Source organism: Rattus norvegicus, chromosome 12 (genome assembly GCF_036323735.1).
Source record: "Rattus norvegicus strain BN/NHsdMcwi chromosome 12, GRCr8, whole genome shotgun sequence".
Taxonomy (NCBI): Eukaryota; Metazoa; Chordata; class Mammalia; order Rodentia; family Muridae; genus Rattus; species Rattus norvegicus.
Window position 1 is genome coordinate 14,465,260 of NC_086030.1, and position 25,378 is coordinate 14,490,637.

The following is a 25,378-nucleotide window of genomic DNA, read 5'->3' on the forward strand; positions in this document are numbered from 1 at the left end:
TAGGTATGATGGCAATACCTAAAATGGAAGCACTTGGAAAAGTGAAGGCAGGAGGATCAAGAGTTCAAGGTCATCCTAGGCCACAGTGAGGTCCTATCTCAAAACAAACGAAAACATTAAAAAGAACTAGATTATCCCTCCAGATACCCAGAATAATACACTTTAATTAGTCAGTCTTACTATTGGTTTTTTTTTTTTCCCCCTTTTCTTTTTTTTTTTTTCCGGAGCTGGGGATCGAACCCAGGGCTTCCAACCCCTAATTAGTCAGTCTTTTTAGGTATGTGTCTATCCAAGGGGCGGGGCATCAGATGCCCTGGAGCTGGACTTGGGAGCCGCCTGATGTGGATTCTGAGAACTGAACGGGGTCTTCTGCAAGAGCAGTCTTAGCCACCGAGGCATCTCTGCAGGCTTCTTAGGATAACTCTAACACCGTGCTCAAAGCAAGTACTTTCAGAAACTCTGTTTCTCCTTTCTTCTTCAAACCAACAATGTCTAATTTATTCAGTTTTTTTATTATTTGTTTTTAATTATATGTAGTTGTGTGTGTGTGTGTGTGTGTGTGTGTGTGTGTGTGTGTGTGTGCGCGCCTGTGCCACAGCACACATGTGGAGGTCAGAAGACGACCTGGGGAAGTTTATTTTTTCTCTCCACCACAGAGTTTCAAGAGATGGAACAAAGGCTGAAAATTTCAGACTTGGCAGCAAGTGCCTTTAGCCACTTAACTATCTGGCCGATACTTCTTTTAGTTTTGTTTTTTTTTTTTTTTTTTAAGATTTATTTTATTTATTATATATATAAGTACACTGTAGCTGTCTTCAGATACACCAGAAGGGGGCATCAGATCTCTTTACAGATGGTTGTGAGCCACCATGCGGTTGCTGGGAATTGAACTCATGAACTCTGGAAGAGCAGTCGGGTGCTGTTAACCACTGAGCCATCTCTCCAGCCCACTTCTTTTAGTTTTAAGATAAGGTCTTATGTAGTCCAGGCTGGCTTCTGATCCTCCTGCCTCCACCTTCCTAGTGCTGGGATTACAGGCCTGAAGTACCACACAGTTTATGCTATGCTGGGATGGAATTCAGCATCTTCTCCACAGCGACCCAGCACTGTTGACTGAGCTCTCCCAGTCCTACATCCTCCTTTAATGATTAAAATATTTACAATAAGTACATTAAAATGGGGAAGCCTTAGAAACAATTTTAATCAGGCTGGAAAGATGGCTCAGCAGTTAAGAGCACTGACTGCCTTTAGTCTGGCAAGGCTCCCACTCTTGAAACGGACTCCGGTGACATCACTCAGGTGGTCCTTCAGAATCTGTCGTAGAACATACTGATCCAGAGCAGAGATCGCCTAAAAAAAAAAAAAAAAAAAATCTTAAAAACAGAGCTCAAGATCTGGGTATGGCTATGCACACTTAACAAACCCAGGAGTAAGGAGGCTGAGACAGAAAGTTTAGGAGTTTCTGGCTGGCATGAGTTACAAAGCAAATTCCAAGCCAGTGTTCGTTGCAGTGATCCTGTCTCAAATTTAAAATCACACACACACACACACACACACACACACACACACACACACACACGCACGCACGCGCACACACACACACACACACAGACGCACGCGCGCGCGCGCGCTAATGGGTATGCAGTTATTTCAGAATAGGGTGTAAAGGTGAGGGGGGGCTCCCAACCCACCAGGAAGCTGTCAAAAGCTCTTTCTCAGAAAAGGAAAAACTTTGATTACTCCCAGTAGGATACAACCAAACAGAACCAGACACCTCCGACCAAGAGACAGGAACGCGGGCCCCAGACCCACCCCCGGAAGTCCTCCCACCAGGAGAACACTGCCCAGGTGCAGCTCTCTCTGGCTCACCATACCCAGCTCCTGACAACGGTCAGCCTCCAACACTGTCGGGACCTGGAGCCTTGGGATGGGGCAAAATCCACGTGCACTTCCAGGTCTCACCTAGGCAGCTCGGAGGTCCGCCTCGATGATGGGTTGTCAAGGTGAGCTTCTATATCCACCATCTTCGCTTCACTGGATCTGGAGTCTGGTTTGCAGTCGACTTCCTCTTTGTCATGGCCCCAAGTAAGCCCTGTCGGTCCTCCCCTCAATTTCCTAGCCCCATAATCATCAACCTTGGCAACCACTAGGCCAAAATCCACGCGGGCTGAACTTCATCCGGCGGTTCTTTACCCAGCCCCTCCTGGACCTACCTGACGAAAGATTTCCAGCTGCTACCAGTGAGTGGAATAGGACGAAAAGCCTTAGAGCAAGCCAGAAACCCCACTTAAGATGGAGCAGGGGAGGGGGGAAGGGAGAAGCGGTGAATTGTTTGTATTATAGTGTGGAAAGAGCTGCCAGCCTTTGGGCACTTAAGCTGACCTGTTACTAATCCTCTCGCACCTTTACATGCTTTACTACTTTACATGCCAGCCGCGAAGCAGCACACATTAGGTCATTAGGCTCTTGTGGGATCTTTACACCAAATTATCCTGATGGCCCCATTTTGGAGGTTTTAATATAAATGTGTGGTGTGTGTGTGTGTGTGTGTGTGTGTGTGTGTGTGTGTGTGTGTGCGCGCGCGCGCGCGTGCGCGCGCATCTGTGTGTGCATGCATGCATGCATTGGGGTGGCCCATAGAGAGCATCAAATCCCCAAAGCTGGTATTAACCTGAAGTTTTGAGTCACCTGACGTGGGTGCTGGGACTTAAACTCAGTTCTTTTTTTTTTTTTTTAAAAACAATATGGGGCTGGGGATTTAGCTCAGTGGTAGAGCGCTTACCTAGGAAGCGCAAGGCCCTGGGTTCGGTCCCCAGCTCCGAAAAAAAAAAAAAAAAACCAAAAAAAAACAAAAAACAAAAAAAAATATTATGTATACAACATACAGCTTTCTGCCTGCATGTACGCCTACAGGCCAGAAGAGGGCATCAGACCTCATTACAGATGGTTGTGAGCCACCATGTGGTTGCTGGGAATTGAACTCAGGACCTCTGGAAGAGCAGTCAGCACTCTTAAGGGCTGAACCATCTCTCCAGCCCCTTAAACTCAGTTCTTGCTGTGTGTAGTACACGTTTAATCTCAGCACTTGAGAGTTTGAGGCCTCCCTGATCTACACTGTGAGTGCCAGGACAGCCAGAGCTAATATTAAGACCCTGTCTTGGACAAAAACCAACAAAAAGATTTAATTTATGCATATGGTGTATTGCCTATATGTATCACATGTGTGCACTGACCATGGAAGTCAGCCTTCCCAGGCTCTGAACCTGGAAAGAAATGCTCTTAATCACTTATGCCATCTTCCAAGCACCACTTTTTAAAATGTAAAATTTTAAAAATTCGTATTTTGGTGTGCTGTGCATTGCAAGAATGTGGGGGTTAAAGGGTTACTTGTAGAACCCAGTGATGAAATTAAGATCACCAGGCTTGGCAGCAAGCATCCTTACCTAGTGAACCACTTCACTGGCCCCTGAACTAACTGAGCATTTGCTATTGACTGGTACCTTTTACATTCACCTTTTTTTTTTTTTTTTTTTTGGTTCTTCCCCCCCCCCCCCCCCCCGGAGCTGGGGACCGAACCCAGGGCCTTGCGCTTTCTAGGCAAGCGCTCTACCACTGAGCTAAATCCCCAACCCCTACATTCACCTTTCACTATGCTTTTATTGCATAGGCAAGTTATATAAAACCTCAAGTGACACTTGAGTTGAGCAAAACCTAAGTATGTCTACTTCCAAAGCACTGCATTAATAACGCAGTCCTCTTAAATCTATGGATTAATTTTAGATCAGTTTGTCACTCTGGCTAGCACCAATACCACACACCTAACAACTAGGTAAGTCCGATGGGTGGAGCTACATTTTTAGACGTGTCAGTGTCATACTTTGCTGAAGTGACTAACTGGGGCCTCCTTTTAACTACCATAGACCTAGGTGGGGATGGAAATGTAGCTTAGTAGTATAGCATTTGCCTAATGAAGCTTGGTATGGAGACCCAGGGTGTTCAACTGCTTACATCCATTTTCTAGGGTAAGGATTCTTCCCCTCGAGATTCCCCTTATTCCCACTTTAAAATGCTATACTCTTGCCACTTTCTGGTTAGATCTGAGGCTGCTTCATGTGAATTTATGCCTACTACTGCAAACTTGTTCACAGTAAGGGAGGTCATAGGCCCAAGAACCTAGTATTGCTTACAAAATGGTCATGTTGTCAAAGCATCATATGTGTGAAATTTTCAAGGAATAAAAAAAATATTTAAAAAATGAACATTCAATTCACAGGACCATGGCAATTCACAATTGACTAGTAACTCTAGGAACTCCAACACCATCTAGTCCTCCACAAACATTGCATGCACATGACGCACAGACATCATGCAGGCACTCACTCACTCACACATAAAGAACCTTGCCTTTAATCCCAACACTTAGGAGACAAGGGTGGGCATATCACAGTTCCAGGCCAGCCAAGGCAGTAAAGTGAAACCTTGTCTTTAAAAAAAAAAAAAAAAAAAAAAAAAAAAAATCCTGTTTTCAGTGTGGTGGTTTGAATGAGAATGGCCCGTAGGGCTCACATATCTGATTGTTTGGTTGATTGTAGACAGTTTAGGGAAGATTCTAATGAGGCCTTGTTGGCGGTATCTCACTGAGGGAAGGGAGTGAGTTTTGAGACTTTAAAAGCACATTTTCAGCTCAATTCCTCTGCCTCCTGCCTGAAGATCAGGATATAAGCTCTCAGTTACATGCCTGGTCTTACCGGCAGCCATGTTCCCGGCCATGATGATCATGAACTTATCCTCTGAAATTGTAAGCAAGCCTCCAGTTAAACATTTTCTTCTCTAAATTAGAACACTAACCAAGACGGTCATAAGCACTGGACACTCTACCTCTTCTAACACTCTTCCAGGGCTCCCTACATTTTAAGTCTTTCTTTCACATGCCCCAGGAATCAAGCTTGCTTCTTCCTGTTATTTATTTTGCTTCAGGTCAAGAGCTCTATGTCCATCAGCTAGTTTGGCTAACAGAAAAAGCTAAGAATTAATTTAGAATGCTGAGAAATGAACAGGGAAACTAATGATGGGGCAGGGATATCTGGGCAGGAGATAGAAAATCTGAGGGTTTGACCTGTTAACTCATTACATCAGTGTTACCCTAAGTCCACGGATTACTTTAAGATACTCTCTTCTGCTGGGTGGTGGTGACACTTAGGAGGCAGGTGAACTACAGCCTGGTCTACATAGCCGGTTCCAGAACAGTCAGGGATATATACAGAGATGTCCGGTCTCAAACCAAATCAAACCAACTCTGACATCAGCTCTGGAAGCCAGTATGATCAGCTGAAGCTAACAGTACTGATACCGTAGGAAAAGCTTCCAAAAACCCTGTCACCTGGGAATCGGCCATTAATCAGTTTTCATCAGACATTAACTTGTTCTAAAACCCTTTAGCCTTTTGCGAAGCCAAGCTCTCATGCAGAACTGTGGTGAAAGCTTGAATGTGTACGTGAAAGTATGCACACAGGTTAATGAAGACAAATGAACTAACTGTCCAGCTAATAGATTTCTTCTTTTCCTCCCCTAAGACCAAAAGCTTAATTAATACAAACTCATACTGTCACTACACCAACTAAGTATCTACTTAAACTGACAAGTTACTTCAAAAACGATTTTGGCATTCTTTTTTAAAATTTACTTTACCTACCAAAACATTCTTAGAGCGTTATTGAAATCACACATTGTTTGATTTTATTTTATGTACTAAAGCATCCCACCTGAACCAACATTCATTCCTGGGGCTTGAGAGTTGGTTCCGCAGTTAAGAACACTGCCTGCTCTTGCAGAGAACAGCAGTGATTTCAGAACCCACTCAAATGTCTCTCTAACTCCAGTTTCAGGGGACCTGATGTCCTCTTCTGTCTTCTATGAATGCCAGACACACATGCACATGCAGGCAAACATTCATAAACATTTTAATTAAATCTAAAATACAAAACTACTCAACCTAACTGGCTGCAGAGGTCTGTGGAAAGGGAAGCTAGGCATCAATAGAGAACGAATCACTCTTGTGAGTATCATAAAGGAGCTAGGGACAGGCACGGTGAAGAATTCCAAGGTGCCAGAGCTTCTGCCTGGGGCCTACAGACTTGGTTCAAAACAAAGAGTCTAAGAGCGCTGAACACACCTTTATTCAAGTAGAAATACAAAAGCACGTTCCTAACCCAAATGCATACATGTGATTTTTACAGATTCTGCTACTTAGGGATGAATCAAATCCTCTGCCTCAGTCACCAGAAGTGACTATTGGTCGCTATAAAGTAAGAGTATACATGTTTGACAGGGACAGAAAAACATGCATTTTTCATTTGCTTTTACATTTAGATCAATTTGATATATGTTAATTTTCTTGCCCTGATGAGACACTATGCTTGCTGATGGCAAAGAAGTAAAATACAGTGGTAGGACTATCCCTATCCTAGGTTAGCCACAAGGTTTACAGAGTGAGCAGCATATTTTATATATTGGTTGAGGATCCCTAGTGAACATTATGACATCTGAACTATGAAAGCCTCAACTGCTTGATTGACAACTAGAATTTTAAATAACACTTTTCTTATTCACAAGATGTTATTTTAAGATGAAAACAAATGCTTTGACATCATGTAAAGAATCATGAACTCTATGTAGTATATAGGGCACTGAACTCAACACCTGTGATCACTTCTATAAATCAAAATAGACATGATCCTTTAAATGGCCTGCAGATGCTATTAAAATACAAAAATAAAATCCAGGCACAGGAGCGCATGCCTATAATCCCAGCTACTTGGGAGGCAGGAAATTTGTGTGAACCCAGGAATTCAAGGCCAGCCTGGGCGGCAAAGGCTGCATCCCAACACAAAAGTATGGCAGTGCACAAACAATTATGCACAAAGGTCTACACTTCAAAATACTACCCTGGCTTGATGAAGGGAGTAGAGGGGGAACAGATAAAGAAGCAATCCTAATGATTAAGGTTTGACCAGGAACGGACCTGCCACGCTCTTGAAATACTGTCTAGATACATCACTAACAGCAACATCTTCATTGGAAGGCTCTATTTCCTTATTCTGATTTGTGTGTTCTTTGTTTCCCTATCAAAAGCAGACCTGAGCATTTTGTTGGCCTTCAATATAGGCATATAAAAGAATTCTAAACATACACATACATGCAAAGTAGGCACTGAATGAAATGTAGCTAGGCCAACATAAGTCTTACTGGCTCCCTGATGTCCTTGTCATCTCATTTAAAGGGCTGTGGATGCAAACAAGCTAAAAATTGGACATCACTTGCAAGTGTTTGGGTGCCTGCCACAAACTCAGGAAGACTGAATCCTCCAAAACTTATGGATGGCTGATGTAGAAGTAAGTCTTTATCAGCTGGTGAGAAGCTAACAACCAGAACACCATTTAAGGCTGCCAAGGAGAATGCAGAAATCAACTGGAAGCCCAAGGTGTGGCTACAGAAACAGTAACATGTAGGGTCCTCAGAAAAGAATAGGCTGAGTCTCCTTTGGAGAGCACTCAGGCCAAGAACAGAGAAGGCTCATTGAGCTCCTCTCCAGAAGCTAAGTGAGCACAGCGCATTAGCAGCATCCTACGTAAACTGTGAACAAGAATCGATTTCAAAGAAAAGAAGTGTTTTAATGTATGTAGGCCGAATTAAAATAAATCCACTCAAAGGAGTCCTGTAAATAAAATACTCGTACCTACTTAGAATACTTATTAAAGGATACTGTGAGAAAATGACTTCGTTCACCAATTATCTTCTGGGTTCAGTTATTCTGCAGTAAAAAGACTGAGACTAAATAGGAATAATTATACAGAGCAGTAACCATTTTCTAATACTTTGAGATACTGGATAAGGCCTGAAAATACAGTGGTTAAATTTCACTGTTTGCATTCTATCAGTCTCATCTGGTGCAGATGTTCTGATCTTAGCATTTACATCATATCCAGATTCACATCTGGTACATTCTGACAATAGATGGACCCGTGCTCACAGATATGCCACATTTACTACACCCAAATGACTTCTTGGGTATAGACTGTTCAAGGGTTTAGATTCTTCAATGTGAGCAAGCACTGGGGTATGACTTGAGTTTCCTCACATACACACCTATATCCTCACAGGCTTTATGCATGGCACAAATTTGACACTGAACCAACAAGGTAGTTGACTGATGGCTTTTTCACATTTGACAGTGGAATTTTACTCCAGTACAAATTCCCCAACTGTGACTAAGGTATGAAAATAATCTGAAGAATGTACCATAGTCTATATATTCTAGCACTGATTTACAGGAGCCAATGAAGAATTTAACACCAAAAAAACTTCCCAATATTCATCACATTCAGCGGGTTTCTCTCTGGTATTAATTCTCTGATACTGACCAAGGGCTAAGCTATGACTGAAGACATTATCACATTCAGTACATATGTGACTTCCCCTGGTCTCAGTTCTCACATATTGAATGAGGCCTGAACTTGACTAAACGTCTCCCCAAGTTCATTGCATTCATAAGGTTTCTCTTTGGTATGCGCCCTTTCATGTGGGATGAGGTGCGCTCTCTGACTGAAGTTCTCTTCCCATGCATCACAATCAAAGACTCTCTCTCTAATGGGAACTTCTTGTTGCAGAGTAAGATCAGAATTGTGACTGAAACTTTCCTCATAATTGTTGTATTCGTATGATTTCTCTTTCCTGTGCATTTTATGATGCTGACTAAGGCAGGAGGTCTGGCTGAAAGCTTTCCCACGCTCATTACATTCATGCAGTTTTTCTCCTGTGTGAATTCTTTGATGCTGAACAAGATGGGAATTCAATCTAAAGTCTTTCCCACATTCATTACACGAGTAGGGCTTTTCTCGGAAACGAATTCCTTGCTGTTTAACATAGGCCAGCCCACATTCATCATATTCATAGGACTTCTCTTGATGATGTAGTCTCTGATGTTCAACTAAGTATGAGGTGTGGCAGAAGTCACTGCCACACACAGTGCATTTACAGGCCGTGTCCTTATGTGTTCTCTGATGCTGAGTAAGATGCACACTTCGGCTGAAGACTCTTTCACAGGTCCCACACTTGTAAGACTTGGCTTTGGCATGAACCTTCTTATGCTGAAGCACATCTGAGCTCTGGCTACAAGACTTATCAGAGGCATCACAAGATTTATCAGATGCTTCACATCTGTAGGATTTCTCTCTAGTGTGTATTCTTTTATGTCGACTAAGACTTGAGCTCTGACTAAAAGATTTCTCACATTCCTTACATTTGTAGGGTTTCTCTCTTGTGTGGATTCTCTGATGTCTAGTAAGAGCTGAGGCCTGATGGAAGGTTTTTCCACATGTATCACATTTATAGGATCTGTCAGTGGTAGGCATGCTCTCCCATTTATTAAGGTGGGACAGATCCATTAAGCTTTCCTTATAGTCAGTATTCTGAAAATTCTCTGTTAGATTTATGGGTTCTTGTTCGCCAACAGCTGGGTTCTGGTTGAAGTTCATGTCATATTTACTGTCATCAATGGTCTGTATTCTAAGAACTCTTTGATCTGTATCAAGTGTGGAGTCTAGACTGAAGCTTTTTTCAGGTTCAGTGTTCTTCTCATTGCTGAAAGTTTTCTTGCTGATTGTTATTTGTCTAAACTCTCTCTCCAGAAAGAGAAATTTTCTTAGAATCTCCTGGAGCCTTTCTAATCTGTCCTCAGACTTATAAGCCTCTCTGGTCTCAGGAACTTGAGCAATATCTTGTTTGAATTTTCCTACTCTCACTTTGTATGAATGTACTTCTTCTGAAATTTTCCGCTTAGGAATCAACAGCTTGTTTTCTTCTCTGGTCTCTCCATCTAATACAATATATAAATAGAAAATGCAAATGTAATCTATATCTTGTGTGTAAAAAAATAAATAAAAATAGGAGGAAACTAAATAATGTAGTATCCTCAAAGATAAGCAAATTTTATTTACTTCAAAACAAACAGCAGATATAAAGGCACAGCAGGGGGCTGGAGAGATGGCTCAGTGGTTAAGAGCACTGACTGCTCTTCCAGAGGTCCTGAGTTCAATTCCCAGCACCCACATGGTGGCTCGCAACCATCTCTAATGGGATCTGATGCCCTCTTCTGGTGTATCTGAAAACAGCCACAGTGTACTCACATACATAAAATAAACATACATAAAATAAAGCTTTTTTTTAAAAAAGGCACAGCAGGACGGAAATGGATCAAGGGGTGATAGAAACAGGCTATTTCAGCAAAACAGACAACAGCCAATAAGAGATTTCAAAGGAACAAACATAAAAATGGGCTAAAAATGGGCTGTAACTTGAACTGGGACGTAGCACAATCTGTATTAAAGAAATTAAACTGTAGAGACAGGCAGGCACTCTCTCCACTCCAGAATGGCAGAGCTCTGTGTGTTGAGTATGAGCTCAAACAGAACTTGGCTCAATGGAGTTTACTCTTCCACTGATTCATCTGACAGACTCTGCCTTACTCACCTGAACAGTCATTTCTTACGCCTTCTCTATTCTGAGTTTCCAGATCAAAGACTTGTAGATCTTGTTCCCGCTGAGAAATTCCATCAGGCTTGGAAATTGGAAATCCTGCTCACAGAGAAGGAAATGGAATATAGCAATTTATCCCCAGATGCTACACTGCCCTCTTTTCTTTTTAGTAATGTAACCATTACTAAATGATACCAAACTTATATAGAAGGTAAGTTCTAAGAAGACATTTGTCAGAAAGACAGGAGAATGAAGAGGACTAGGTCCTCTAAGGAGTTGAGATTTGTAAAAGGTGTGCTAAGAACAATTAGGTGAGGGCTGGAGAGATGGCTCAGTGGTTAAGAGCACTGACTGCTCTTCCAGAGGTCCTGAGTTCAATTCCCAGCAACAACATGGTGGCTCACAACCATCTGTAATGAGATCTGATATGCCCTCTTCTGGTGTGTCTGAAGACAGCTACAATGTACTCATATAAATCAATCTTTAAAAAAAAAAAAAAAAAAAAAAAGAACAATTAGGTGAATTCATGCATGGGTATGTACCTGTCTTCACAGAAGTTATTAGTACTATGGTGGTCAAGGGCACAGTGTTGGCATCAGACCAAGTACCAAATGGCATTCTGAAAATGGAATGCAAGCCCCTGCTATATAGCAGCAAATCAGTGATAAATGAATAAATTTAGCAAAATTCTGTAAGACAGATAAGTTTAACAACACTAAAACAGGAATTATTTCTGGTTCTTCTTCAACACAGTAAGGTAATGGTTGAAACAATTTACAATATAAATCTAATTAATATTAAGATTTTAAAACTCCCAACATATCACCTCAAGGGATGGACAGGTGGCTCAGTGATTAAAAGGACTTAACTGCTCTGGCAGGAGTAAGTTTGGTTCCCAACATCCACATGGCAGCTCACATTAGTTATAACTTGAGCTCCAGGGAATCTGAAATCCTCTTCTGGCCTCCCTGGGCACCTGCACTCATGTGACATACACACACTCAGACACATACATATAATTAAGGAGGACAGCCCTGGTCTACATAGCAAATTCCAGGATAGCCAGGGCTACATAAAGACACACTGTCCCAAAAAACAGTGAAGAGATGGAAATGCTATTTATTTACCCTGATTTGATCACTGCATAAATTTAAGTATTGAATTATCATAATGTTCTAGGAATCTTAGAAATATTTTTACTTTCATTAAAAAGAACCAATCTGCTGCAATGAACATGGGGGGAAAAAAGGGTATGTCACATCTTCACCTCAAAATTAGCATATACTTTACTCAACAAGCATTTATGGGATACCTCTTATATGAAAACTATAGTGGGGATAGAGAACCCAAGCAAAAGGGCCATCCCATCTCAAACAATTGAAGAATCTCTTAATTCTAAATATAGAGCCAGCTATAGACACCAACTCCCCATGTTACAGTGAAGGAAAGGTAGTAAATGTGCATGTAAAACAAGCTTTCTACTGCCAAGAGGACTGCGCGAGCGTGTGTGCACGCGCATACGCTTGTGTTTACATGAGCATGCGCCTATGTGTCTTGAAACAGGGTATCACTTTGTAGACCATGCTGGCCAGAAACTCACTGTACAGCCCGGGCTTTTCCCAAATAGGAAACCTGCCCTAAGGCTTTTTTTTTTTGTTGTTGTTGTTCTTTTTTTTGGAGCTGGGGACCTGGGGACCGAACCCAGGGCCTTGCGCTTCCTAGGCAAGCGCTCTATCACTGAGCTAAATCCCCAACTCCTGCCCTAAGGCTTTAACAGTTTAACTTCTTTTAATACTAAAGCAACAGGAAGATTGCTTAGGAAACAGATCTTGATGTTGTTAGAACCAAAGGGCAGTTTTTACATGACCTGAGCACAGAAAATGTCAAGGAGCGTGTATTTGCAATGTTTGGCTTGAATCCTTCATCTCCAAAAATCTATCTATATACTAAATGTCTAACTTATTTGTTCCCACTGTCCTGACCTGTTGCCACATAATGAATAATGTTTACAGACTCTTAAAAACAGTGTAAGATCAGCTGAGTTGTCTGTCAACTGAGAAACTGGTAACAATGAAGTACTTATCTTTTTTTTTAATGATTTATTCATTTATTATATATAAGTACATTGTAGCTGTCTTCAGATACACCAGAAGAGGGCATCGGATCTCCTTACAGATGGTTGTGAGCCACCATGTGGTTGCTGGGAATTGAACTCAGGATCTCTGGAAGAGCAGTCAGTGCTCTTAACCACTGAGCCATCTCTCCAGCCCCCCAATGAGGTACTTATAAGCAGTGCAATTATTCAGCTATAAAGAAAGTGAAAGAGCTAGAAAGACAGCTCAGCAGTTGAGAGAGCGTACTGCATTTCTAGAGGATCCGCTTACGACTGCCTATAAACCCAGCTCCAGGGACTCAGATGGCCTCTTTCCGACTTTAACGGCACCTGGTGTACACACGAGTGCACAAACTAAAGTGAGTCTTTAAAATGAGGGCTAGAGATGGCTCAGCGGTTAAGAGCACTGATTGCTCTTCCAGAGGTCCTGAGTTCAAATCCTGGCAACCACAAGGTGACTCACAACCATCTGTAATGAAATCTGATGCCTTCTTCTGGTGTGCATGGAAACAGTTACCCCATACTCATAAAAATAGATCTTTAAAAAAAAAAAAAAAAAAAAAAAAAGAAGCACTGACTGCTCTTCCAGAGGTCTCGAGTTCAATTCCCAGCAACCACATGGTGGCTCACTATCATCTGTAACGAGATCCAATGCCCTCTTCTGGTGTGTCTGAAGAAAGCAACAGTGTACTCACATGAAATAAATACATCTTTGAGAAAGAGCATGCGCTCGTAAAATGAGCCAGGGGGTGGGAGCACACACCTTCTTTAGTCCCAGTGCTCAAGAGGCAGATGGATCTCTGTGAATTCAAGGCCAACCTGGTCTACAGAGCAAGTTCCAAGACAGCCAGGGCTGCAACAGAGAAACCCTGTCTTAAAAAACAAGGGGTGGGGGGTAGTAGAATTGGGGGTTGTAGTAATGTATACCTTTGATCCCAATACTGGGGAGGCAGAGGAAGGAAAGACTTCTGTGATTTTGACCAGCTGGTATACATAGCAAGTTCCTGGCATTCAGAACTATTTAGTTTTAGATAGACATACAGACCATACAGACAGGTAGGTCTAGGTTAAGTTCCCTAATAGCCAGGGTTACATAGAGAAACCTTGTCTGGGGGAAAAAAAAAAAAGAATTGGAAACTTCATTTTGCTAGGGAGGAAAACATCAATGGTCTTATCCAACTGTGAACCCTTCAAGCTACAATATCTCCTTAACAGGCAAGCTGTACCCACTGATAAGATAGTGTCATGACCATTATGCGGATAAGCAAGCATTTCCTGATTGGATTTGAGGAGAGAATGTATGCCGGATACTGTAAACCTGGTCAAAAATACACAACAGGAAAGATTATAGATTAGTCCTACTTCTGTTTTGCTACAAGGATATGGTGTCAAACTGACTGCTTAATATACTTGTACCAAAAGCTTAGTGCTGCTAAGCTGTGCTAAGAGAAGGCTCCATATGCAGAAGCATACAGGGCAATGGTTAATGCAGACTCTAACTAGTCAAAGAGTTGAGAACAAGTTACTTCTGAGTACTTAGCCCTAACTAAAGAGAGCATTTCTATCGCCTCTTCTATGACTCAAGGAACAGTACAGAAAGAGTGAGGGGAGGTGAGGGGCTATGAAACAGAAGTCATGCTTTCATGAGCTCCCAGCAGCAGTGGTTGGTTACAAGACTGGACCCATCAACCTTCCAATATGGATAAAGAAGGGACTCAGCCGCACCTCCCCCAACTCAGTGGTTGAGAGTGCTGGTTCAGAGTGCAGGCTGCTCTTCCAGAGAACTGGGTTTCAATTCCCAGCACCCACATGGTGGCTCACAACTTTTAACTCTAGTTCCAGGGGATCACATACCCTCAGAGATTTGTGGAGGCAAAACACCAATGAACATTAAAAAACATTTTTTTAAAAATTGGTCTCAGGCATTATCACCACTAGTAACAATCCTTAATAGCCAGATCCATGAATTTTACAGCCATTACTTCTTTTGAACAGTATACTTAAAAACAGCTTATCTGGTGCTAATTTTACACCTGTCAACATAACAGCTACCCAATTTTATAAAAAGGGCATTTGGGGACTGGAGAGATGACTCAGATGTTAGAGAACTTGCTGCTCTTGGAGAGGACCCCAGTTTGACTCCCAGTACTCATGGTGGTGTACAAGTATAACTCCAGTTCCAAAGTATTCAACGCCCTCTTCTGACTTCCCTGGGTACTGACCATGAACATAGTACACATACATGCAAGCAAAACAGACATAAAGTAAAATGAACCTAAAAATTATTTTTTAAGGGCATTAGGCTGGAAAATAGGAGAATAACTGAGAACTAGTAAGATCTGAACAAGCGCATGGATGGTATTTACTGTTTCTGAATCCCTCAACCGCCTTTTGGACACTTAACTTGGTTGGGTCTTTCTTGTCAGAACAAAGTACTGCTAAACTTCATTAAAACAGCAGCCTGGGGCTGGGGAGATGGCTCAGAGGTTAAGAGCACCGACTGCTCTTCCAGAGGTACTGAGTTCAATTCCCAGCACCCACATGGTGGCTCACAACCACCTGTAATGAGATCTGGTGCTCTCTTCTGGTATGTCTGAGGACAGCTACAGTGTATATAATAATAATAATAATAATAATAATAATAATAATAAGAAGAAGAAGAAGAAGAAGAAGAAGAAGAAGAAAAGAAGAAGAAGAAGAAGAAGAAGAAGAAGAAGAAGAAGAAGAAGAAGAAGAAGAAGAAGAAGAAGAGGAGGAGGAAGAGGAGGAGGAGGAGGAGGAGGAGGAGGAGGGGGAGGAGGAGGAAGAAGAGGAGGAGGAAGAAGAAGAGGAAGAAGAAGAAGAAGAGGAGGAGGGGGAAGAGGAGGAGGGGGAAGAGGAGGAGGAGGAAGTGGGGGAGCAGTTGCCTCCACATATAAGGCCTGGGGTTTATACCCCCTGGCACGAACAAATAATACTCATATATAAAATATGACATGAGGCCGGTTTGTGGTGGCCCATGCTTTTAATCCCAGCACCTGGGAGGCGGAGGCAGGGGGATCTCTGTGAGTTTGAGGCCAGCCCGGTCTACAGAGTGAAATTCCAGGACAGCCAGAGCTACAGAACCCTTGTCTTGAGGGTAAAGTCATGAGGGCTGGCATGGTGGTGGAGGATACCTGTTTCTCATTTGGCTTCCTCTGTTTTTGAGACAAAGCCTCACTGTATAGCTCTGGCTGGCCTTAACTTCAGAAAGATGCACCAGCCCATACTCATGAGTGCTGGGATTAAATCTGTGCATCACCATACCCAGTCCAGCCCATGCATGCATCTAATCCCAGCTCGCAGGAGGGAGCCTGGTTGGTCTATACAGAGTTACAGAATGAATGCCTGGCTTAAAACAAACAAACAAACCCCAGAGTTTTAATGTCATAATGTGAGTGGACCTATTCTGCCAAAGTCATAAAATGCTAAGAAAGGATATGCTTCAGGGAAGAGGCAGGTCCCAAACCTAACTTCTCAGAGCCTTAGTTTCCTCAGAAGAAATTAACACTATCCTCCATGGCCAGGGAGGGAGGTGACTTAGCAAACAAAGGAGCTGTCATCAAGCCTAATGACCTAGGTTCAACCCCCAGAACCCACACACAGCACAGACAGAGAACTGACTGGAAAGCTGTCCTCTGACCTCAACATGACAGCTGTGGCTTGCACCACTCCCTTCAAATTAATAAAGAAATGTAACTTTTTAAAGAACTTTTTGCTTTGGTTTGTTTTTTGAGACAAGGTTTCTCTGTGTAGCCTTGGGTGCCCTGGAACTCAATAAAGATTAGATAGACTGACCTCAAACTCAAGATCTGCCTGCTCCTGCCTCCCTGGTGCTGGCTTAAAGGCTTTAAAAGAAGCTATTTAAAAAAGAGTAATGTCCTCTGCTTACTGTTGAGTTATAGCAAGGATTAAATGAGATACGTGTAGCATGTAGTACAAACAGTAAATAGCCAGGACTCGAAGAAACATCCTATGGAAATTACAGTTATCTCCAAGACATCAGGCATTTGGTAAACTCAGCTGTTTGTTTATTCAGTGTTGTCTAGTGCAAACACTTGATAAAGGGACTCCACTTTTGGAGCCTGTGATAAATACAAATAGAGCCATGGGAAATACACATGAACTGGAAAGAGACTAAGCCATGGACTGAATTATACAGGTCTTATGTTATAACCCCAAATACTAAGTACAATTAGTAAATGTTTATATACCCTTACATTTGAAATGGCGTATGGTAGACCCACAAAGATAAAATGAATTCCCAAGGATGTTAAAATAGTTGCTAAGGATATGCTGGCTTGGTCACAAAAGCAAGCTGGGTAGTGTTAGCAGGGTTTCTTACACTGTATGCAGGTTTGCATGTATGCGTGTCCTTTGTGTGTGAAAAGATGACAAGATAAAATGAGGTAAAGTTCCACTTGGTAGTATATTATAAGCTTGAATTAGACTACTACAAAATTTCTTTACTACAAAAAGTACACAAGTGAATTGTTGGACATTCTGTATTAGGTAAAATTAACAGTAGTTTACACACTTTACAATTTACAAAGCTTTTAAAAATACATCCATTTTGATGCCCTGAACTATTTAGTTTTTGTGCCCCGTACTCCCCGCTATCAAAGACAGCATTAAGAACACTTAATTAGGAAGGTAATATAAATACAGCAATTGGTGAGGTACCACAAAGAATCAGGTACAAGATGACAGAATTTAAAGAGGAAAATGACACCAAACGTGAGGGAAGTGTGGGGTCACACAAGTGAGGCATCACAGTGGACAGGCTACACTCACTGTAGAAAGAGCACACAGCATCTGTTCCCTACCCTAAAACAACAGGAAAAGATGGCAACAGAAGTGCTAGCTTTGTGGCATTTCACACAAGTAGTGACCACCAAGTGTGTTTATGAATGAACTGAGTTCCAAATGCACGTGACTGTAAGGAAGGCTTCCACTTTAGAAATTCACCAAATGTCACTTAGGGAGCGGCAACTTTACATAATGGTGGCATCCCAAGGAACATATATTCCATCAACCAAGTTTGATATCTTACAATCTTGGAAAAGGAGTTTCCGTGCTGGGACAAGCACTCCCGATGGAAAGTCGATACCTGGGCCATCTCTTGGTGATTCCTGCTGTAAGGACTGCAAGTGTTTCTCCAGAGAAAGCACTTGCCTGGGTATGACTCAGGGCTGGGCAGGAATTCACACAATGAATCCGGGTGGTGGGAAGGCGGAGAAGTATGCCTATAAAGATCAAAGACCAGGAATGCAAAACATACTAAAGACCTTCCCAACGCACAAACTGCCTCCCCACATGTAATAAAGTTTCTTAAATCTAGCATGTAATCAGGAAAGTTTAAAAAAAAAAAAGCCCTAGATGCCAACAAAAAACTAAAAAATGGGGGAAGGGGGAGTTTAACTATAGATGTAAATGCACAAAGAGTGTATGTAAGATCAAAGACAGGCTAAAAAAGCTGCAGTGAGGGCAGAGGACAGACAAAGCTCACCCAAGGAGACTGCCAACAGCCCAGTTGCTCCCCTGCCTACCTCAGGAGTATTTCTCAACAACATTATAGGTTGCCTAATCTCAGGTATCCTTAAACAAGAAATCATGATTTAAGAATTTAGCCCACAAAGAAAAAAAAAAAAAATAAAAAAAAAATAAAAAGAATTTAGCCCACATAATATGGGACATTATGAGCCTTCTGCTGCTGGGGTAAGGTTACTTGGGATTACCTTCTAGGTAATGCACTCCAATGAGCGAAACAGTGAGTCACACCTTTAAAGTCTCTCAAACCTGCCTGTTTGGAGAAGAGTTTGAGGATCTTAAAAAAGTAAGAGAGTACTCAAGAGAGATTTTAGCCTGTCTTATAAATGTGTTTCTTTAATGGGGAAATCTCAGATACAGAGCACAAAGGAATCAGAACAGGGTCCACCTAGGGTTTAGGAAGATTCTTAAGACTCTATTTAAAAGAGGGAGAGAGAGGGAGGGAAAAGGGAGGGAAGGAGAGAGGAGAGGAGAGGGGAAAGAGGAGAGAAAAGAAAGGGAGAACTTAGCCAAAGCACAACCAAGTTTCCTTTTGCTAACAGAAAACTGATGTCCCACAAAAGCGAGAAACACAAACTGGGGATAAGGCATATAAGGTCTCCTTCTGATAACCCAAAGTAACCCTAAACTTATCCCCTCCCCCAGGCAAAGGACCTTAAAGATGGAGGGCTGAGAGGTTCTAAGACCTGTTAACTGAGCACACTCTACCGCCTACCTCAAAAATCTCACACCTACTCAGAAAGAAGAAATCCAAACAGGTAATTGATCAACAGGAGAGTCCTTACCCAGTGAAACCACGTTTCCATAATTCTCTAACATCACTTCTCTGTAGAGCTCCCTCTGAACAGGGTCCAGGCATCCCCACTCCTCTCGAGTAAGATGCACAGCCACATCCTCGAATGTCACAAACTCCTGAAATCATAATTCTGGCTGCTCTCAGGAATGGGCTACTGTAGCACCATAGCCAGAGAATGCACACGACACAGAGGGCATCTAGTAACTGTTTATGCTGGGGAGGAGAGGAGGGAGCACAGACTAGAACTTAGAGACTAAATCCCATGAGTGCCCATCATGGTCTCATGGACAAAGATGGTGGTGGAGATGGAAAAATCCAGGTTTCTCTCAAATTCAGGTCTCTGAAGATGATCTGTTCCCAAATTGCTACTGAAAAGATTCCAGGCAAGGGTTAACAGATGGGAAGAAAGAAAGGCCACACTCAAGCAACCCTGAGAAACCCTGAGGGTCCCTCAGCTCACCTGGTACCTGGCTGTCAGGAGCGCAGCTGCCTGGTCTCCTGGGCTTCCCTCATGGGGAAGGGCAGGCACCTGGGGAACAGGTGGAGCTGAGGGAGGAGAAAGGAGCCAAGAGTGAGAGCAGCCCTTCCACAAGGGCTCATTTTTCAAGACTTCTCCTGCCCAAGGTGTGTGTGGCATCCTCTGTCACATCAGTATTCTAGTGATGCCAACAGTCACCAGGCTTCAGGTGTGTCCACTCCTCCCGGTAGCTGCTCCTACTCACACAGATTTACAACTGTAATGTGGATTTTCCTAGGAATCTCACTTCATCCTCAGGACATGACACTCCTTCTATGGAAGGGTTAGCATTATACCTGCTGTTGTGCTGAGCAAAGCAAAACATAAAGACAAACAGCATTTCCTGGCCAGCCTGGGTTACAGAGTGAAAAACGTGGTCTCAAAAACCAGAAGCAACAGCAAAAAGCCACAGCTCAGTCAGTGGAGTGCTTGCTTGGCATGCACGATGCTCTGGGTTTGACTCCCAGCGCCATATACTGGGCAAGGCGTCACCCAACTGTAATCTCAGCACCTGGAAGGTGGATATAGAAGGACCAGATGTTCAAAGTCATCAAGGCCTAAGTCCAAAGCCAACCTGCACTACATTAAGACTAAGAGTTGAAAGGAACTGGGTGTGGTGGTAAAAGCCTTAATCCCAGCACCCCGGAGGTGGAATTAGGTGGATCTCTTTGACAAAGCCAGACTGGCCTAGTGAATCCCAGGATAATCAGGGCTATGCAGAGAGACCCAAAACAACAAAAAAGTTGAAGGACTTGACAATAGGGTCAGGGTTTTTAGCAAACTTCTGACATTTTCCCAGATGCCATTTACTATATAAACATCATTCTGCCTTCATTTTGTTATTGGGCACCATCTCTACAACCATTGTGTTCGGCTTCCAGAAACAAGGAATAGTTATGTTTCCTCACAATCCTTTACACCCTCCAACAATGCCCCACAGTACCTTCCACATAATGATACTCCATCCATGTTGGAAGTTCCTTCAGACACTAGTGCTAATCTATAAAAACTAAGACATAGTTCTTACATTATAAGACCAACAGCTAAGTATGTTACTAAATGCCTACATTCCCAATGTAGTAGGGAGGCTAAGACAAGATTCATTCAAATCATGGGTTGCATAGTAATAGACCAGCCAGGGCTACATAGTAGGACCCTATTTTGGGGAGTGGAGGGGGTGCACCTTACCTATTTAATACATGTATGCGAATGTATAGTTAATATGTAACACCTGTGCATTTAAACAGACATTGTACTCAAACAAGTAATTAAATGGTTGCCTTCTTGGCCAAAATCAGATTCCTCACAAACACTGCAGTTGCAACAGAATGGCAGGTAGCAAAGCACAGTAAGTCATCAGGAGAGGAGGTTTTTCTCAGTCCGTGAGGTGTAAAAGTCAGGTAAGGCTAGTGAGATGTGGCAAAAGCAGCCTGTGTTAAAAGTTATTCTGCTTGTGGTGACAGAGTGAAATTCACATGTTCTAAAGGACAGCCAGCCTGAGCAGGATGAGGTACTTAACAGAAGGCCCAGACCAAAGAACACATATGGGCCACGCCCTTCGAGTTCTTCCTTTAAGGCCCACCTTCTTATTCAAGCCCCTGGCCTCTCCTATCAGGCCATCGTCTCTTAACATTCCTATTCTCCTGGAAATAAGTGTTGTAGAGACACTGCCTTACCATCAGTGTATCCCTGCTCCATCTCTGTGTCCCGCAGAAACCGAAGCTCTGGGGAAAGACATTCAGACTGGCTCTCCAAAGACTGAAACTGGACCCTTGGTGATTCTGCTGCTTCTTGGGATGTTATTTCCTCCATCCCTGTTCAGGGAGACAATGACCATCACTGCAGGGTGAGATTAGGAGGAATTACTTAATAAGTTAAAATGTCCCAGAATTTCAGTTTCAAGACTTATCCAAGTATCTTATATAAGATAGATTTTAGTCGGGGTTGGGGATTTAGCTCAGTGGTAGAGCACTTGCCTAGCAAGCGCAAGGCCCTGGGTTCGGTCCCCAGCTCCGGGGGGAAAAAAAAAAAAGATAAGATTAAAAAAAAATAGTTAAAAATACATTTTTTTTTCAAATGCTTCTTTTTCAGAGTGCTTCTCTGTGTAACAGAGCCCTGGCTGTCCTAGATGCACTTCCAAGACCAGGCTGGCCTCAAGCTCAGAGATTCGCCTAAGAGTTGGGATTGAAGGCCTGCCCACCACAACCCAGCTAAAAGCAGATTTTAAGACAGCCGGGAGGTGATGGTGCAAGCCTTCAATTCCAGCACTGGTGAGGCAGAAGCAGGTAGATATGAGTTTGGAGCCAGCCTGATCTACAGAGCAAGTTCCAGGACAGCCAGAGCTACAGAAACCCTGACCCACTCGATTTCAGTTACCACGGTACACAGACCTAAGTTTCTCTAAATGCAATTAATTAAAATGCATGGTAATTCGGGCCCAAGAAGGTAAAAAGCTAATAATAGTTACCAAAATAAACAGCAAAAAGAAAAACGGGGCTGGAGATATGGATAAGGGTAGAGTAAGCACAAGGACCTGACTTCAATCCCTAAGACCCTCTCGCTTCACAAAAAACGAACATGAGTATCATTCAGTTTCAAAACTTAAAGCCCAAACAGGAAGGTATAAGAATTCGACATCATTCAGACTGTGCTGAAAATCCCAAATCTGTGGTTAAAAAATATGTATCGCTGGGCCTGCAATCCCAGCTCTTAGAAGATGTAGGCAGGAGGTTCAGGAATTCAAGGTTAGCCTCAAAGCTGTCTAAAAAAAAAAAAAAAAAAAAAAAATGCGACCATTAAAATTTTTTTCAACACAGCACAATAGCGTAAATCTTTCCATAGGGCGTCCTAGGTATTTAGAGGCTCAAGTTGAGACCCAGAGAAACACGCCAGTTAAGATTACTCATTGTTTTTCTCAAAAGCAGGCCCCCTAGGAATCATGTGGTAACCGGTCAGGCCGTTCTGCATTACTCAATGGGCCCGATGAATAATGATACAACTCACTTAGCAGACGGACCCTCAGGGCAGGCTGGTCCAACCACCTGGGCGCAGCACGAGGAAGGGCTGCGAGGAGCCTGGTGTCCTTCAGATCCAAGGACGGGCCGGGGTTCTGTCCACCTTCCACCACCCTCCGCCAGGTTCCTGGCCCGTTCGCAGGCCTCGCCCAGACCCACCCTCTACCTACTTCCCTTTCAGGCAAAGGTTCGGTCCCCAGAGGGCGAAGCGGACCACGAGACCGAGCTGCCACCGGGGTCAGGCCCCTGGGTTCGCACCCCGGGGGCCACCCCGGTTCCCTGGGCTTCGCGACGAACCCGGGATGAGGGGAAAACAGGGCCGCGAGCCCGGCCTTCCGCGCGCCCCAGCTCCGGGAACAGCCGTCAGCCCGCACGCGGCGCCTCCTGCACGTCCGCCGCGCGGGCCAAACAAGCCGTCGCTCCCACGGAGACGCGACAACGGTTCCCCGGGACTCACCCAGGTGGAGAGGCGGGCCTAGAGACTGTCCCGTCACGGAGACGCTCCTCGCTGAGTCTCACCAGCCTTTCCGGGGCCACTCTCGATTGCCAGAAGGCTGGCGCTTTACGTCACTTCCGGCGACGGAAGTCCGCGGGAGGACGGTCCTAGGTGAGGTTCCCGGATGAAGAGCAGGGGTGAGGGTGTCTGGGGTCGAGCAGATGATTAACACGGGATGAGGATTCGTAGCCCGGGGCCTCAGAATAACTAGACAAGGCCTTGCTTACTGTTTTGCTTGGCTTTTCCGAGGTCGCACGGCCCTCCCTGCTGATTGGCGTGCATCTTATACCAAGAGGGCGGCAGAAGTTGAGAAAGAGCCCTAGATTTTTCTCGGGCACTAGAAGACCCTTGACATAGGCCGCAGGAGCGTGAACGAGGATTCCTAGGCAGAATAGGAAATACTACTAATGACTCCTCCTTGGTCCCTTACGACCCTTGTACCCAATACTGATTTGGGCGGGCCTTATTTTTCCTAGGGAAGTGCCTGACCCCAAATAGCCCACAGAAAGGGACGTACTAGGTTTTGCCCTATCTGGAAGGGACATACACATTTTCCCCAAGAGGATTCGCCCAAAGTCACCAAGACATTCCTGCCAGGCCGTGCTTTGATTCCCATCCTTTCTTCCCTTCCCCAAAGTCACCAAGACATTCCTGCCAGGCCGTGCTTTGATTCCCATCCTTTCTTCCCTTCCCCAAAGTCACCAAGACATTCCTGCCAGGCCGTGCTTTGATTCCCATCCTTTCTTCCCTTCCCCAAAGTCACCAAGACATTCCTGCCAGGCCGTGCTTTGATTCCCATCCTTTCTTCCCTTCATGTTTGCTTGAACCTGCCCACCATGAGGTGGGCAAAAATTCTCCTCTGTGTGCAGCCTCACTGTAGGCACAAAAGGAGCAAGTTTAACTGTGAATTGTGTGAAACGATACAAAAATTTCCTCTCGGTTGATTATCTCAACCATTTTTGCAATAGTAGGTGCAAAGCTAAGGCTACCATAGTTTTATTATTTTTTTCCCCGGAAACCAGTGAAGCCCAGAATCTTGTAATCTATAATCTTATAACTATCTAGTATTAGGAAGAACAACCGCTTCATAAATCGAGCATTTTAAAATACTGCCCAGGGGCTGAAAACATGGCTCAGTATTGAAGAGCACTGTTGCTCGTGCAGAATACAAAGCTTCACTTAGTTCCTAGAACTCATACTGTGGCTAACAACCTTGTCCCTCAGTTCCAGAGGACACGGGAGATGTTGCCCACTCCGGATGCACAGATATGCATTCAGTCAAAGGATAGCACATACAAAAAAATTATTTGGCTTGGAGAAATGGCTTAGCAAGTAAAAGCCCTAACTTCTTACAGAGGATCCGAGCTCAGGTCCCATGTTGGCTCACAACCACCTGTAACTCCAGATACATCAACCAACACACACACACACACACACACACACACACACAAATAAAAATAAATCTTAAAAAAAAAAAATCCACTGCCCACAACAAGTGTGGTCGAGATGTGGTAGCCTATACCTGTAATCCTAGTGCAGAGGCAGGTGGATGTCTGTGAGTTCCTAGACTAGTCTACATAGTGAGTTCCAGGCTATCTAAGACTACATAAACCCTGATCAAAAATGTAAAAAAAAAAAAAATTAAAAAGAGAAAAGAAGAAAGAAGAGGAGGGAGGGAGGGAGGGAAGAAGGAAAGAAGGAAGGAAGGAAGGAAGGGAAGGAAGAAACCAGGGCTCAGGGCTCATAATAGGGCTTTTTAAAATGTCTCTGTATATGTGCCAGGCAGTGGTGGCAAACATATTTTATCCCGGCACTCTGGAGGCAGGCAGGTAGATCTCTGAGTTCCAGGCAGCCTGGTCTATAGAGTGAGTTCTAGGACTGTTAGTAAGAATCCTGGAATTTGGGGTTGGGGATTTAGCTCAGTGGTTAGAGCGCTTGCCTAGGAAGCGCAAGGCCCTGGGTTCGGTCCCCAACTCCAAAAAAAAGAACCAAAAAAAAAAAAAAAAAAAAAAGAATCCTGGAATTTTGGTTTTCTTAAAAAAAAAAAAAAACCCATACAGAAATATTATAAGAATGTGTTTTCATTTTAATCCCAGGTGTAGGGATACGGGGCAGCTTCAGACTGTCCACAGTAGCTGACAATGATTTGCCTCATACTCTATCTAGCAGAGGCATGGTTTTGCCAACTGCAGGTAGTTTCTGCGATTGTGTGACATTTGAAATTCTGGGAACTTTTCAGAGGGTTATAAATGCTAGGGTTCCAATAGATATCGTTGGTTGTTGGTCATTCAAGTAGGTTGGTTGTGATTTGTTAGTAATTGTACCCAAAGAAGAAACAAGA

General features: G+C 43.4%; 2 protein-coding genes across 28 annotated transcripts in view; both read right to left on the reverse strand.

Annotated features, from left to right (window-relative positions):
• Positions 1–25,378, reverse strand: part of Hint1l2 (histidine triad nucleotide binding protein 1 like 2) — an 865,401-nt gene that overhangs the window by 682,999 nt on the left and 157,024 nt on the right. The gene's annotated exons all lie outside the window — the stretch shown is intronic.
• Positions 747–23,790, reverse strand: Zfp655 (zinc finger protein 655). Of its 27 annotated transcripts, none has more exons than XR_001840600.3 (7): positions 22,999–23,709; positions 21,204–21,366; positions 19,471–19,556; positions 19,000–19,126; positions 17,718–17,910; positions 10,528–10,632; positions 747–1,350 (listed from the first exon to the last, which is right to left on the reverse strand). XR_001840600.3 is itself a non-coding variant. In XM_039089554.2 (7 exons), the coding sequence occupies exons 2-6, from the start codon at positions 21,337–21,339 to the stop codon at positions 10,543–10,545; spliced, it is 510 nt and encodes a 169-aa protein (XP_038945482.1). In that variant the 5' UTR covers positions 21,340–21,366; positions 22,999–23,710; the 3' UTR covers positions 3,558–7,810; positions 10,528–10,542. The 27 variants fall into 27 exon arrangements, 21 of the variants coding, with proteins under 21 accessions (XP_063127524.1, XP_038945482.1, XP_063127525.1 ...); XR_010056400.1 differs by lacking the exon at positions 747–1,350 and adding an exon at positions 3,558–7,810; XR_010056401.1 differs by lacking the exon at positions 747–1,350 and adding an exon at positions 3,558–7,810 and having other exon boundaries at positions 17,775–17,910; positions 22,999–23,708.